Here is a 16820-nt window from a genome sequence, read left to right as displayed (position 1 = left end):
TTGACTCCTCTCTCTCCTTCTCTGATCATATTAACACCACTGTCAAAACCTGTCACTTTTTTTTTACGCAATATTGCCAAAATCCGTCCCTTCCTTTCACCTGATACATCCAAGATGCTCATGCAGCTCTCATCCTATCCAGACTAGATTACTGTAACCTTCTACTAACTGGCCTCCCTAACTCCCATCTCTCCCCTCACACTGCTGCCAGAATTATCCTCCTCTCATCCAAAAGGGTACAGGCCCCTCCACTGCTGAAGTCCTTATCATGGCTTCCTATAAAACAAAGAATAACTTATTAACTCCTCCTCATAAACTTCAAGCCCTTCATTCCTCTGCACCTAACTACATCTCATCTCTTGTTTCTCTATATGTTCCTGCCCGAAATCTCTGCTCCTCTCAGAGCAACCGCTTGGTTGCACCCCCCACTACTACTGCTGTTTCCCGTATCAAACCCTTCTCCCTTGCGACTCCTTATATTTGGAATGCCATTCCTGAATCTCTCAGGAGAGAATCCTCCTTCAGTGTTTTAAAACAAAACTACCTCTGGGAGCACCTGGATAACACCTGAACTGGCACTTATATAACAGTGTAATAAACTGTAACCAACAGCACCTTAATACCCCTCTGAATTGTGTTTGTATGTTACCCTCCCATTTATACTGTAAGCCCTACGGTGTAGGGTCCTCTAGCCTTTTGTTTCCTTGACACTGAGAACTTAATCTGTATAGTAATTATATTTTTTATATTTATGTGAATTGTATTTTTAATATTTTTAATATTGCACTTACTGTTACTTTTTATTCCAATGACCCCTTGTTTGTTACTACTAATTTATTGTTTTGCTGTACAGTGCTTTGCCCTCGAGGAGCGCTTTACAAATAAAAATGTACATATATACATATATACATACATACATAATGTCCCTGAATCTGCCCATGTGCCCTTACCCTTAAAGGGGACCCCGTCACCCAAAAAAATTATTCAAAATTCTATTTTATCGCCTTAGTCAAGCAAAATTTGAATTTTATTTCCTTCAGTATGGGAATTCATAATTATAGCAAGCATGCAGGAGCCATTTTGTGGACACTGTTATTAAGACAAACCTTGCATCATCTCAAAATCATGTTTGTGCACCAGAATGGGGGAACCGATGTTCATCTCCATGCCTGGCTTCACAATTAAACTGTGAAGAGAAGGGGAAAATGTGTGGCAGTGACATCTACGAAGTGCTGAATGGAAATTGAAAGTAATTGTCTGCCCCGCCTCTATGCCTAAAGCTGGCCACAGACGCAAAGATCCGATCATACAAATCAATGTACAATCAGTGACAGTCTCCCACTGAAAATTGTACGATCGGCAATACACGCAGAGATATTATCGGCAGCCGACAGAAATTTTCGAACCTGTCCGATCGACCAAACGATCTCCTTGATTCGTACAATGAGATCTTTGCTTCTATGATCAGCTTAAGGCATAGAGGAGGGGCAGACAATATTTGATTGACAGCTGAGGTTTTTAATTGAGCTTACAACAGCTATGAATGCTTTCATAAAAATAGAAATTGGATTTCATGTTTAATTTGAAAAGGACTATTATAATACAGTTTTTTGTGTCTGGGCGACAGGTCCACTTTAAGGGGCACATTTACTAAGCTCGAGTGAAGGATTCGAAGTAAAAAAACGTAGAATTTAGAAGGTTTTTTTTTGGGTACTTCGACCATCGAATAGGCTACTATGATCTTCAACTACCACTTCGATTCGAACTAAAAATCGTTTGACTATTCGACCGTTCGATAGTCGAAGTACTGTCTCTTTAAAAAAAACTTTGACAACATACTTCGGTAGTTTAAACCTACCGAGGTACAATGTTCCCCATTACTTTGCTAAGGTTTTTTTGATCGAAGGAAAAGCCTTCAATCGATGGATTAAAATCCTTCGAATCGTTCCATTCGAAGGATTTTATCATTTTTCCTTCGATCGTTCGATCATAGGATTTGCGGTAAATCCTTCGACTTTGATATTCTAAGTCGAAATATTTTACCTAGAGGGTCGAATTTGAGTGTTAATTAACCCTCGATATTCGACCCTTAGTAAATGTGCCCCTAAGTGTTGGTTGTGCACCCTAATCTGAAGGTCTAGGGCTGGCGCATCTGATTCGTTTTGAGCTTCAGTGCTCTTTTGTGTCCTTTTGTGTCTTTGATTTAGCTGATGGCTAGTCATATATATAAATTTGACTTGACCATTCATACATGCGTTTTGTTCTTTAGTATTGATAAGCATACAGAATGAACTCATGGTTAATATAAAAAAAACATTTTAAAACAAAATAAAATTGTTGTGCTCATCTAATTCTAGCCAGAAATCACACTAGTCTTAACATATCAAGAAATCAGACACGATTGCCACAAATATTCCTTGTATTTTATTTTGTTTAAAAACCCAAAAGTAAAACAAAAAAAAAAAACGTAATTTAAAAAATATCTATGTATTTACAGATCAATAGAAAGATATACAGTATACACAAAATCAAAACATTTCCCTGTATATATGGAATGTCTACCCACAGTAATAGAAACACTCTGAAAAGTAGTCGTTGTGAAATTACACAGACAAATAGTAGACAATCATTTATGTTTACAGATTCATCCATTCATTAATTAAAGAGTTTTGTCAATTCAACAATCAGTTTAGGTTTGTTATGTAACATGGAACAGTGTAATAGTTTGGTGGAGGGACGTATGATTTTATGATTATGAACAATGTAATTTGACTGCACAAGAACAATGTTTTTTTTTTTTTTAAATTATATTTACATACCGGTACCTAGAATGTAAAGGTATTTCACCCATTGCAGAAATCCAAGCACAAATGTTATTACGTGGACTTAATACACAAAAAAATACACATTGCTACAGTATTTCAACAGGCATACACAAGTATGTCAATATTGTGTGTCGAAACCTGCATCTAAACCTCCTATTTTGGTTTACACCAGGTATGTCAAACTTTTGTCTGTCCAGCTGTTGGAAAACAATGCACAGCATTTCTTTATTGGCTAAAGATTGGACAGTATAGTTCCCAATAGCAGGGACGACTGAAACTTTAACATACCAGTATGAGCAGTTCTATATCAAACGTACATACAAATTTGAAGTATAATGTAAAAATGCACTTCCATTTGAAAAAGGGCATGTATTGCATTATTAAATTTTACAGTACAGGGGAATAAAATGGCTTATGGGCAATTATGCCATGCAATGTGAAAATTTAGCAAACAATGTCTGGTTTTAAAGGCCACGCTCACTTTATTGCCTTCAAGGCCAAAAAAACACAAAAAACAGTAAATCTACTTTTTTCCTTTTCTTGTATCTTAAGTTTTGAGCCTGACAAAAAACTCTCTTGACACAGGAACAAAAAAAAGCATCATCATTAAGTCGTCTTGCTTAAACCAAGCTGTATAGGAACTCTATGCAATATATGTTGAATGTTTTAAACTAGAGTTGATTACAAATTACAAGCAATCTATTTTGTGTTTCATATACACAATAGAGAGGCAGAACAATACTAAATTTAAGATACTGGAAAACAGTATCAAAACTGTGGTCAAGCCAACCAAAATTTTACTTATTTAAGACATTATAGTTCTAAGCAACTTTACAATAGACATCAATTAATAATGTCCAATGGTTTTGAATTAAGCTGTAAATGTAATTGCTATTGAAGCAATTTTTTGTACCTTTTTACATTATTGATTTTGACTCTTGAAACATTTCTGCAGAAGTCAGCTCTGCTCCAGCCAAGAGAAGTCTGTAAATCATCCAGCTTCTGCTAACTTTAAAAACATGAACATTTTTAACAATTATGTTTAAGCTGCTTAAAATTACATTTTTTTTATTCGGTAATATTTAAAAGAAATTTGGTTTACCACCCCTTTAACATGTAAATAAGTCACTTCAATTTAAAAACTGATCCCACAAATCATGGCCATCAACAGTAAAAACTTAATACATTTAAGAAAAATCTCAAATATTTGTGGTTTCATACAGGTGAATTAAAACAATATTTTAATATTGATGTTCTTATAAATATGTTCTATTGTGTCAAGAGTAATGGGCCTGTTAAAGTTAAAAGATTCCATACCAATGATAGCATGTGAATTTTAAAAAATAATGGTTAAAGGGGATGTTCATCATGTAATGAGAATTTCACACACTGCTTCTCATCTCCAGAACTGCTGTTTGATATACCCAACAATTGTCTTACCTATTCCAGTTTTTATAAAAACTATGAAAATAGGAGGGTATTAGTTATAAAATATATAATGAGTGACTCCATGAACAATATACACAGTGTGTTGGTTTCCACAGCTTGGCTTATCTTCTGATAAGCAATAAAAAAAAAACCATAAAGTGACTGAAATGGTCATTAGCTAAAAGCAAAGTCAGGTTTAAGTGCCTTCTGTTCCAGTGGTCTCCAGCATTGCAGTTTAAGGCTAAAAGCCAGTCTTTGAGTGGTGCCACATCCTATCATCAGGGGTTTGAAGATGATTACCTAGTCAGGGAGAAGAAGATATATATTTTTTAAAACTAATATATACAGTTGTCAGAACGTTACATGTTAATGTTATGTGATTTTGGAAGCTGAAGTAAAAACTAGGAAAAATTGGTTAAATATCAGTAGAAGATGGCATTTTATAGATTTACCAGGTTTGATTGGTGGAAGCTGATGAGGTGCTATTTAAACATGTAAAAAAATCATATCCCAGAAATTATAAACACAAAAGTATTGCTTCTATATAAAGGGGGGATTTTATTTATTATTAATATAGTGCCATCATATGTCACAGATATTGTATATCATTCACATCAGTCCTAGCCCCAGTGGAGCATACAGCCTAATAATACAGGCTGAACATACAAACTCCTTGCATATAGTGCCCTGGATAGACCATTTAATAACCATTGCATCACCATTATGATACTAAACAATACTGCTCTAAATAACAATATATAGAGCAATATTGGCTTCATATAGATTTGGTCATACTAAACAAATCCAATGTGCGTCTATGAGGAAGAGTAGTTAACTAGATAATGTAATATATTTCAATTTTGATAAACCATTTGGTTCTCCTACTCATCACAGAGTTGTGTACAGTTACAGCACTTGGGCTGGGGTTGTGCTTATACTTGACTAAAACACATCATAAAGCAGACAATTCTTGTAAAAGGAACATATTCAGAGCTGTTTATGGGATACCATAGGCTTCCATACTTTGTGCAGTCCATTAAAATATTTTTATTAGAGCAAATGAAGATGTTGTGCATACCTGCACAACATGCTAACACGTTGTGGAATAGGATTCCTATAGGTGCTGACAACAGAAATGGATGATCAGTGTAAATAAAGGGAAAAATAAGCGAATTAGTATTAGCAAGCAATTTATATTGTGTGAAATATATTACTTTAGGCAAATCAGTAATAGAATGGGATTTAGCAATTGAAGTAGATATCAGACTTGACTGAGCAGTTGCTTAAGCAAACAGAATATTTGTAAGTGTAAGTAAGCATTTAATTTAATGGGTGCTGGTATATCTGTTACTAAATAAATAAATCCCTGGTTAACATTCATCCTGAGTATTCTGTTTTGCATACCCATCTACAAAAGGTTTTTATTGTTATACTTACTAAAATGTATAAGTACACTGTGCCAGAATAATGTGGTGAAAATTACCAGTGCATCTTCCCCATAGTGGGGTAAAATTCTCTAGACAATTTACACCATAAAGAAATTACTTATGTATGATATTACCATAGGGAAGATGAGGTAGAAAATGTGATGCAAAAGTGGTTGCTTTATCTTTATAATGGTAGTTAACCAACCTGAACCTGTAGAAATGCCTCTCTTTCAGCCATCTAGACATTTAGCATATGTCTTCATTAATATTTAGCATATATGGGCAGACATGACTTGTATAACTAACAATGGCTTGTGGGCTCTGGAACTATGCCCTTTTACACTGATCTTTGTTTTGGATAAAATGCAGGAGGGCCATACATAATCCTTTAAATACATTTTCTAGCCTTCTGCAAGTGTTTGCTAGCCAGAAATTAATCTGTAAGATGGTTTGGAGTAACAAATTACATTATATATTTATCTATAGCTGAATGATTTTAAACCCATAGTCAGTCCCACATTCCCATAAATGGAGAAGTGATTAGCAAATTTTTGCTAAAAAAAAGCTTGGTTTAGAAGAAATACAATACAATCAGCATGCAATGACATGTATTTTCATTAGTCTCTACGCACCTAAATCACAGCCTCTTTTTAATCTCCGCCTTGCGAGTTTTATCTGATCCTGGAGGATTTGTACCCAGTGTCGAGGGCCTGGAACTTTTTCAACCTTATTAGCAGTGCAGTACTTTTCTGTGAATACTAAGTAGCAAACACAGATAAATATATCTTTTTTGTTATTAAATAAATAAGTCATTTATAAAGAAACCCTTTATTGTACATGCTCTAACTCATATTAACAACATAGAAAAGAACCAGGCATGGACATTTTGGATGATCCCGATTGACTAGTACTTAATTAATTTACCCTGTCAAAGAAAATTTAAATATTCATATTAGACCTATTGATTTATACATTTATAGATGTATTTCTTTTTAAGGGGAATCAATCCCTCCAAAAAGGTAATTATTGCAGCATGGTTTTCAATTGGGTAAATAAAAAATGGTGAAGTTTGAATTTGAACAATGCTTAATCAGCACCATAAAGGTCGATTTATCAAATTTTGAAGTCCTGGAAATAAGACATGATCACAAAACAAAAAAAGCAACAAAATGTGCACAACTTTTCCTCCACAATCGTGTTCTTTCCTTGAACACTACCTTATTTAAGAAAAAACAGAATATTTATGAAGAATTTTTTCACATAAAACAAATCGCAAACATGCGAGAATTACAGAGGCTGAAACTCTCATATGCTTTCATATACTGGAAAAATGATTTATAATAGTTGTTATAAACAATTCTAAATTGAAACTCAACAGTGAGTTTCTCCCCAAAATACTTGCACTTATTTTTGTGTCTGCAAGGTTTTTTTGCTGACTTGCTAACTTGTTTTTTTAATAAATCTGACCCATAGACTAATGTCACTTGCCAGTTTACTGTCATTGGCCCTGTGGTACAGTAGCACTCACAGGCATCTCTCACTCACAGTGCAGTTGGGCCGCTTTTCGGACAAGAAATGCACAGTTTTAATGGCAGCACTACGTGAGGCATAAGCCTTAAATACTGTCATGTACAGCTCCCTAAATTCAGAACAAGTGCTAAGCTCCCTGGTCACGGCTCAATCTTCCGCCTGTAGCAGCTGCCTTTGGCCTCGGGAGGAGCCCTCAGCTACTCAGATGCCGCCAGGTCATACCTTGAGAGGAGCAAAGCAGATGTTCAGAATGAGCAAAGGGGCAGGCTGGGGTTGGTACAGGCGGGGTTTAAGCAGGGTCAGACAGGCAGTGGTTGGTAAAGGCAGAGTTCAAGCAAGGTCAATCAGGCTGGGGTCGGTAAAGGCAGCGTTTGCGGAATAGTCAGGCAGGCAAGGGTTAATACCAGTAGAGTTCAGAATAGTCATGCAGGCAAGGGTCAAGATTAGCAGAGTTTAGAATAGTCAGGCAGGCAAGGGTCAAAACTGGAATCAAACAAGACAGAAATCACACCCAGAATACTTACAAGTTAGACCTAACAACGGGCAATGAGTTTGGATTCAAAGCCCCTTTAAATATTGAAATTTCGCGCCAAACGAACGTGAAGACGTACTCTGAGCAACTGTTATATCAATGGAGGATCTATGCAGCCGCCAGAAGATGAACCACACACACACAGGGGCCGATTCATCAAGAGTCGAATATCGAGGGTTAATTAACCCTCGATATTCGACTGGGAACTAAAATCGTTCGACTTCGAATATCGAAGTCGAACGATTTTGCGCAAATCCTGTGATCGATCGATCGAAGGATTTTTCGTTCGATCGAACGATTAAATCCTTCGAATCGAACGATTCGAAGGATTTTAATCCAACGATCGAAGGAAAATCCTTCGATCAAAAAATCACAGGCAAGCCTATGGGGACCTCCTCCCGAGTAGCTGAGGGTTTTATCTACCGAAGTAGGTGGTCGAAGTATTTTTTAAAGAGACAGTACTTCGATTATCGAATGGTCGAATAGTCGAACGATTTTTACTTCGTTCGTTCGAATTCGATCGAATTTAACCAATTCGATGGTCGAAGTACCCAAAAAATACTTCGAAATTCGAAGTTTTTTACATTCGAATTCTTCACTCGAATTTTGTAAATCTGCCCCACAAATTATATATATATATATATATATATATATATATATATATATATATATATATATATATTATGTCAGTACAGTGAACACACTCTTTCCGGGTTTAGAGTATAGATGGTGGTGCGTTGGTCAAGACTTCATAATACATTTCAGTAAATGGACCCGCACTCCTTCATTTTGGTGAAATAAATCAATGTGCTTCAACGTTTATCTACACATTATTTAACACATGCACCTGTTTGACAAGGGATCATAAATATTGGAGAAAATAATTATACAGAGCTGCGTATAACTGTTGCAATAATGCTATAAATAGAGTTATACATACAGACAGACTGAAAGTTCACCTTTTATTGCTCCCACAATATTCTGATCCAATCCTTGCCGATTGTCATTAAGGCCCCGTTTCCTTTTCCCATTGGGAAGTGAAGTTGCCAATGTTTTGTCATCAAAAAATGCACACACCAGTTTTCTAAAGAGTAGACTTCCTGACCTCTTGTAGTTTGTTAGAATAGAGTCCAGTTGAGACTTCGGCATAAATACATCAAATCCTTCTGCGAGTTGGATGTCTGGCTACCAAAATAATAATACAGATAATTGTGAAGATGGCATTCAAAGCAAATGCTCACAGTACTGAGGGAGCTCAGTTTGATTTCGTTTTACCTAACTTCACTAAAAAAATTGTCCAGCAATTATTACAGGGTTTTTTACTACCACAAGTTTGGTTCGCAAAATTTGCCCCACATTCAGTTATGTATAAAACCCCATAAGGTACCGCCACCTCTGGCCCAGGTAGTAGCTGTAGGGTTTCCTCAGCTTCCTGTTTCAATAGACGCATCACAGTTATGTCTAAAGAATTAGGTGCACGCGCCACTCTCACCACCAAGTGATTTTCCACTGCATCTGGTTCATCGCGAGTGCAACTGTGTTAATTTTGCGATTGAATCATATAAAACCCATGCAACACCCTTGTAACTAACTGTGATGCTGGAATTATGGGAAAAAAGGTTTGTGTTTAAAATTACAGTTTTCGTACTGCACTTATAGACATAAATATGCCCCTGTGCCCATGATTAAATCTGTCAACCATGTCTCTTGGCCCACATTAAATTGCTGTATGCAAGTTGACCCAATGCAGTAGTATAAAGCAACAAATATAAGATTTGCTTTCATTATTTAACCTACAGTAGATTAATCAAAGTTAATTATTCACTCGCTGCTAAGGGTACTGGTACAAAAGATTTATTGCAGTGACTAATCTCCTCAGCCCTTGAACAATTTAACATGTATGGATTTACAATGCCAGCTTTTTGATGTATAAAACCTTTCTATTGTACAACACTGCAAAATGTAGTGGTGCTTTATAAATAAATATTAATAGTAATAATAATAATAACAACAGCAGTTGTGCTACATGAAATCAGTAGTCAAAATATCAGCCATACAGTTTAACAGAAAAATTTAAATTTCTACCAATAAAGCCACTTCATTGGGTAATTATAATTATATAGAGAAGAGTTTTGATTCACCATTAAAGTATGTTTGTTGGGATTCAGAGCCTGTAAATGAGACCTGTTTACAGGCTAGAGGGCAAAGCAGCTAATTAACCTTTGCAGTGTAACTTACATCAGAGGATGAAGAATCAACAACAATTCCAAATCCAAGCATGTGTTCCTCCTCCTTCTTGGCTCGCTCTTTTTCTGCCAGACTGGACTTTTCTGGAAGCACCATGGCCTTATGCTCTTTCTCACTCGCACTTGGTGGGCTGATTACAGGAGCTACTGCTGTATTCTTTGAAAGCACTTTTTTCTTTATTATTCTTTTCCTTGCCATTGCTGTCTTTTGATTGCAAACGCATGACTGTGGGAGCTGCATGCGGCTATGGGCAACTATAATAAATAGAAATATACACATAAATGGTGTTAATCATTAGTTGGTCACTGATTCTAAAGGTAATAAATTACATCATTCTAGCTCCTCAAAGTAGCGATTCCCCAACTCATTATCACAACATGGTCTTTTTTGAAAGCTCTTTGTAGTAAATACATTGGGATTCCCAACATCCACCTTTTCCCCATGTCATTACTTACTTAGTATGTTTACTTTACTTTTATTGTTATCAGGGCCACATTGGGCCAAAGAAAGGCCCCCACATCTACCCAAAGAAAGTTGCAGCAGGGCTACCTTCCCTTGAGTATAGTAAGGTAGGTAATAAAGAATAAGGTCCTTACAATCCCAAGTTTTCTGCTCACTGTTGGAAAACAAACAAGCAGAACTTCACAACCCAACTCTAAATGAGAATGGATTTATTGGAATAGTAAAAAACTGACCTCAGTGTAACGGAGGCATAGCAAATACAAAAGACCAAACAATTCCTTTAACCGGGACATTGTAGAGGGTATCTAGTGGGCAGAGTGCAGTGTGCAGAGTAAGCACATCATTAATGTGCTAGAGTAGGTTTGAGTATATGGATTTCATGAGGAATAAAAGTGGCTAAGGAGATAAACTTAAACTAAGGGAAAGAGGAGCTCAACTGGAATGAGGTAATTTAGCAGGAGTGACTTATGGGTCACAATTGATAGTATGGCATACATTATCCCTATATTACATTGGAATTTTGAGTTCCCTGACCATAGCCTGCAGCATTGCGTCTTCCAGTATCATTATACTTTACATTAGAAGCCCATTGTACTGTATGATTGTCCTTTGTAGGTTCATATGTTCAACGTGAATTTGATTCCTGGGATTCAGTGCTTAATATATGCAAAAGCTATTAGTGACCTGTCTGTGGTAATATTCTTAAAGCTCTGTCTACTGTATTAGAACTGTGTTTAAGCAATTTGCACAAATCAAACTGGTCTAATAATACTGGTCTTAAACTGGTATTATTAGTAAAGTCTTTTGCACTTTTTTTGTTGGCCTGTATGGGGTAATAGATACAAAGTACAAGGTAAGTAAGTGATACAGTAATTAAGCTATCAATATGTTTTCTAAAAATACAAACTACAAAAGTACTGTAGGTATGACCCAACATGTCCATAGCTAAAATTAAGTATCCTAAAAATTAGGGGGGGATGTTATAATTATAATTTAGTTAGCACATTTTGGAATATACAATATGTAAGAGGGTTGGATTATGACAAAAATGATAGAATCCAACAAAGTCTATTTCAAATTGAAAAATAGCTAGAATTTTGAATAATACTTCTATTGACTTCTACATGAACCTGCCAGCTTTTATATGCTGATTTTTTAATTCTTGTTTTTGAGTTTTTTTGTGCGTGATAAATCTCAAATATTGGAGTCTCTGGAAACTTGAATTTGCTGTTTTTACTATGAAAAAATTTAATCACAGTAAAAACGCTAATCATACTGTTGCTAAATCTAGCCCTAGGTGTTTTACCCACCAGAAGAATATTGCCAGTAAAGAAAATTTCAAAAACCCCCAATGCTTATCGCTATTGGTGGTACAGTAAGTGACACGAATGGCATCTGTCACTACAGACAACATTGGTCACATTTTCTGGGTAAAAATGGCCTTTGCATAGTGACAGAAATATGACTGAATATTGATGAAAATTACTACACCCAGCATCATGATGCCACAGCTAATTTTCTACTAAATTAGGCTCAAGTACAAGGTAAAATTATGGGACCTGTTATCCAGAATGCTCAGGACCTGGGGATTTCCATATAATGGATCTTGCCATAATTTGGATCTCTACTGAAAAATCAATATTAAAGCCAATAGGCGTGTTCAGTCTCCAATAGAAATTAATTATATCGTATTTGGATTTAATGGAGTCTATGGAAAATGGCCTTCATGTAATTTGGAGTTTTCTGCATTACATTTTTTAAAAATTAGAATTGTTTGCATGGAGTTCCCAAGCTTTCTGGATAACACATTTCCAGATAAGAGATCCCATATCTGTATAAAATATATATTTTAAAAAAATATATATGTTTATTTATATACATGATCTAAAAAGAAACACACCTGCTTGTACTTGCATAAATTTCCTCATTGCTTTCAGCTCCTGCAGGATGGCTTGCAGGGTTGGCTGACAGTTACATGTACAGCACTTTGATTCTGTTGGTGCATTTGCCATTCTTAAATCCCCTATTAAAGAAATATAAATAGTGAAAAAGCCCATAAAAGTCCATTTAAATTTAAGGTGAACATCTCTCACAAATCATTATCATAAGCAGAAAAATAATCAAATATAAAATCTACTAAAACATCATAAATCCATTAAGAAATAAGCAGGTGATCTGTATTAGTGGACTAAGTGGAGGGAAAAAAATTAAACTTGTGCCCTGAAGCTACAGAAAGAATTTCAAGGCTATTCAGAAGAAGCCAGGTATGCATTCATTGTAGATACTTGCAGTTTGTGAGTGATTTATAGTCATGCTATGTGCTCAGGTTGGGTTCCAGGTGTATGTGAAACACAATGCAAAGGTGCACTGACTTCTAAATGTGAACATTCACTATCACTCACAGGGAGATTGCAAGTGTGTCGCTGCCTCTGAAATTTTAAGTGTTGTTGGCAGGTGGCAAAATGTTTTCAATTGCATTTCTGTTAAAGGAGAAGGAAAGTCGTCTTGCACTTGGGGGAGCCAAATCCTAGGCACCCCCAAGTGATTGTGTTTACTTACCTGAAACCCCGGACCGGTGCTCCTTTCAGAAAAAAACTGCACCGGCCCAGGGTTATTCCAGCGAGCACAACAAAGTGCTTCTTCTTTCTTCAAATTTCCTGGGCAGACGCATACGCAGTCGAATGAAATAGCCTACTTTTCAGTTAAAGTTTGGCTTATCACTCTACTGCGCATGCACTGTTGCGTGAAGAAAGAGGAAGACGGAAGAGTATCGATCCGTGGTGCTCAATGGAAGAACACCGGGCCGTGCAGTTTTCTAATATTATCATTTGTTATGCAAGTGACGTGTTTGGTATTCATTTGGCATAGCTGTGCTGCAATGATTGACAATGATGACAGTACACTGTGGTAACCCTGGAGCGTGGTATGTGGCTTCAACTTTATGATCATAACTTTGTAACTAAAAACCCCTGTTTTTGTAAACACATGCACTTGCATCTATACTGAATTACTTATGAAACAAGGGACCAGGGAATATGCATTGATTAATTGGCCAAATCAGTAGCATTTTCATTGTATGTAAAATATTTTAACTTACCCTAGGAGTGCACCCACAACCCCACTTTTTTATTTTGGAACCCTAGAGCTCCCGACTGGTTTGGAGGTGGCAGCAGCTCCAGGGTTCCTCTATGTCTGCACAGTGCAGTGTTGTAGAATGTGTTGGCACTTTATAAATACATGATGATAATAATAGTTACATCAGGGCCGGAACTAGGGGTAGGCAGAGTAGGCACGTGCCTAGGGCGCAAAGCTGGGAGGGCGCCAGGCACATACCTCCTCTGCCGCCTACCCCAAGTCCGGTTCCCTTATCTTGCCGACTCTATGTGTTTTTCGCGATTTGTGCGTTTCTACGCATGCGCAAATTCTGTGATAAAATTTCAGCTTCTCTGTTACTTACCATTCAGGCCTGCGTTTTTATGATTATTCTGAATAGTTTTTGACCGGGTCCCATACTGTCCTGAAAATTCTGTTTGTATAGGTGTATTGTTCCACAGGTTCTGGGATGGGTGGATAGCCTGTTCTGCTGCACAGGGAGTGTTCAAGCTCTCTGCCCAGTGTAGGTCAATTTCTTGGGGTTCTTCTTTGAGCTTTTCTCCCTCTTTGCCAACTCTCTGATAGACTCTCCCAGTGCTGTCATTTAGAAGCCTTCTCATACCAGTGATCTGCTTTTTAATTTCCATGCCTTCATCACCTGGAAAAAGAATACTGTCAAAACAGGAATGGCATCTGTTATGTGGAAACCTGTTAACCAGAAAGCTGCAAATTACAGGAAGGTTATCTCCCGTTGACTGCATTTTAATGAAATAATTTTTCTTTGTAATAATAAAACGGAGCCTTGTACTTAATCCTAACTGAAATACAATCCATTCTTAAGGTAAAATAATCCCATTGGGCTTATTTAATATGCAAATTATTTTTAAATAGACAAGGTAAAATGATCCAAATTACATAAAGATCTCATATCTAAAATAAAACCCATGCCCCGAGCACTCTGTATAAGGTCCCATACCTGCACAATACATAGAGTAAAATTATAATATTGGGCCGATCCTTTAGGACTTACGTAATATTAATTTTGACATATCTCTGTATTAGCAACAAGGTATCTGTGAAATTCATGGTCTTCATGCCATCAAACCAGCTGTATTACTATACAATATTCTACTGTAAACCACTTTCATAAATGACAGTGACAGGATGGGGGGTCGTGTTTAAAATGTACACTGTACATGGATTCATCTATAAGTATAGTGCCCTGTGCACGACTGATGAAACAGCAAATGGTTGTCACCCTGTTGTCAAAAATGTTATAATTTTCATATTTAAAAATTTCCAGTTGACAGATATAGGGGATTATTTACTAAAATTCTAATTAATCTCAGTTTATTTTAGGAAAACAAAGTTGACCAAATTCCCTTCCACGAATTGAACTCATTTATCAATAATTTTTCATGAAAAAAACAAGAGCAACAAAACGTTGAGTGTCAATTCACATTGCACGATTGATGCTCCAATTTATAGAATTTTCACTGCGAAAACTCAACTTTTTCAGATTATGGGACAGAAACCTGATTTTATCGGATTATCCAGCCCAGAGCAAGATGTCAAGGAACAACTTCAGAGACATCTGCCATTGACTTCTACATGACCTAGACAGATTTGAGGTGGAATATTTTTGGATTCAGATTTTTAGCAACTTTGGGGTATGAAAAATCTCTACAAATGTGAGTTTTTATTTTTCTATGAAAAATTTGAGCATTTGCAGATAATACAAATATAAACCCCTTTAAATCTAAAGGTACACAATATAATTTGTATTAAATTTGGTAATTTGGCCAGTGTCAGTAATAGCTACTATCCAACTTAAAACCAATATTTATATGACATAATCTGAGAACACATGTCATTATCTATTTATACATGTGAAATAGTTTATTATATAATTACCTATTGTAAATTATATGTGCTGCAACTTTAATAATGCCTGTGCATTTACATACCTCCTAAGATTCCCAGTTGAAAAATCTGAATGTTTTAGGACACAGCCCAAACAGCCCAATCATGCCCCAACCCATCTCACACCCTGTCTTCTTCCTGTACTCCCCACCTCTTCTTGGAAACAACACTCGGCAGACCTAAACAGTGGTAGCTGGGAGGTAATTCTAATAATTTCACATTAAAACACATGTTCATATACTCTGACAGACCACGTGTATCTGAAATTAGGTTGGCATACATTTTCACAAGCGGCAAGGCTTATGAAAGAGTGGAGTGCTACTTCAAAAGCTGCCGGATAATAAAATCTGTATGCTTATCACTTTTGTATTGCTTACATGCAACCTTTGGAAATACAGTATATGATATGAGTAGCATCAAATGCCTGCAATTTTGCTATACAGTAGGTATAGATTTTTAAGTGCTCCCCCCCCCAGAGGGTGTACAGGTATAAATCTTTCATCTGGAATGCTTGGGACCTGGGGTTTCTGGGTAGAGGATCTTTCTGTACAGTAATTTGGATCACCATACCTTCAATGCTGTGTGATTAGAGACACCATAGGAAAAAAGCCCCTGCCCTGTAGAGTTTACAAGTAGGTGGATAACATTGGTGGAGTTTTGGTTCTCAAGTCCCAAGGCCAGACCAGATAATGTTCTACTGTTCCAAAAAGTAGTATTTGTAAGTAATTTACATGTTGTATAGTGGAAATAGCAGCGTAGCAAACAAATGCTTTCAGGGTATTTTTTTCAAACATAGTAGGAGAAAGTCACCTTTGTGTGATTATCTCATAAACTGGTATATGATTTCCATTCCAGCTCTGTTGTGCTCACCAGGGTAGGTAGCACCTGGTGTAATTATAGGCAATGTGTCAAAACTACTGCAATTGCGTGTGTACTTTGATATTAATCGGATGCAATTGTGCTTAAGGATTTCAATGTTCGGTTGGCGTCTTTTCCGGTGTTTGGCATGATAGTGACATTTTTTATGAGCATTTGCAGCCAGAAGGCATTTTCTCAATGTCAGATTACCCTATGCCCATATGCTTTACTGATCATCTAAATAAAAAGTAAAAATAATATAAAGTAAATTGATTGCATGTTTATACATCATTACATGTCTGTTTGGATCTAAGATCATTTCTGTCCCAGTCTGCAGGTCAGGGATCAACAAAAGTACAAGTACAGTTCTTATTCTTTACAGCATACATGCCAGCCAACTCCAAAATTTTTCTTTTTTTTACATGTTATACAGTACTGAATTATGCTGGAGATTTGTTTTAACCATATTTGGAACAAGACCCCTAAACGCAATGG

The 16820-nt window shown here is 36.5% G+C and overlaps 1 protein-coding gene across 1 annotated transcript in view; it reads right to left on the bottom strand.

Moving 5' to 3' along the window:
• Window positions 1-2471: 2471 nt before the first annotated feature.
• The window catches only part of bend7.L (BEN domain containing 7 L homeolog), a 36502-nt gene continuing 22153 nt past the window's right edge, over window positions 2472-16820 (bottom strand). The window contains exons 3-8 of the mRNA XM_041586562.1: window positions 13909-14202; window positions 12352-12474; window positions 9981-10243; window positions 8702-8927; window positions 6313-6438; window positions 2472-4553 (exon numbers count right to left, since the gene is read on the bottom strand). Coding sequence (XP_041442496.1) covers window positions 4495-4553; window positions 6313-6438; window positions 8702-8927; window positions 9981-10243; window positions 12352-12474; window positions 13909-14202 — 1091 coding nt within the window. The 3' untranslated portion in view covers window positions 2472-4494. The remainder of the gene's footprint in view (window positions 4554-6312; window positions 6439-8701; window positions 8928-9980; window positions 10244-12351; window positions 12475-13908; window positions 14203-16820) is intronic.

This window comes from Xenopus laevis, chromosome 3L (assembly GCF_017654675.1).
Source record: "Xenopus laevis strain J_2021 chromosome 3L, Xenopus_laevis_v10.1, whole genome shotgun sequence".
Taxonomy (NCBI): Eukaryota; Metazoa; Chordata; class Amphibia; order Anura; family Pipidae; genus Xenopus; species Xenopus laevis.
The sequence above is the reverse complement of the archived record's forward strand: the minus strand, read 5'-3'. Positions and strand labels throughout refer to the sequence as shown.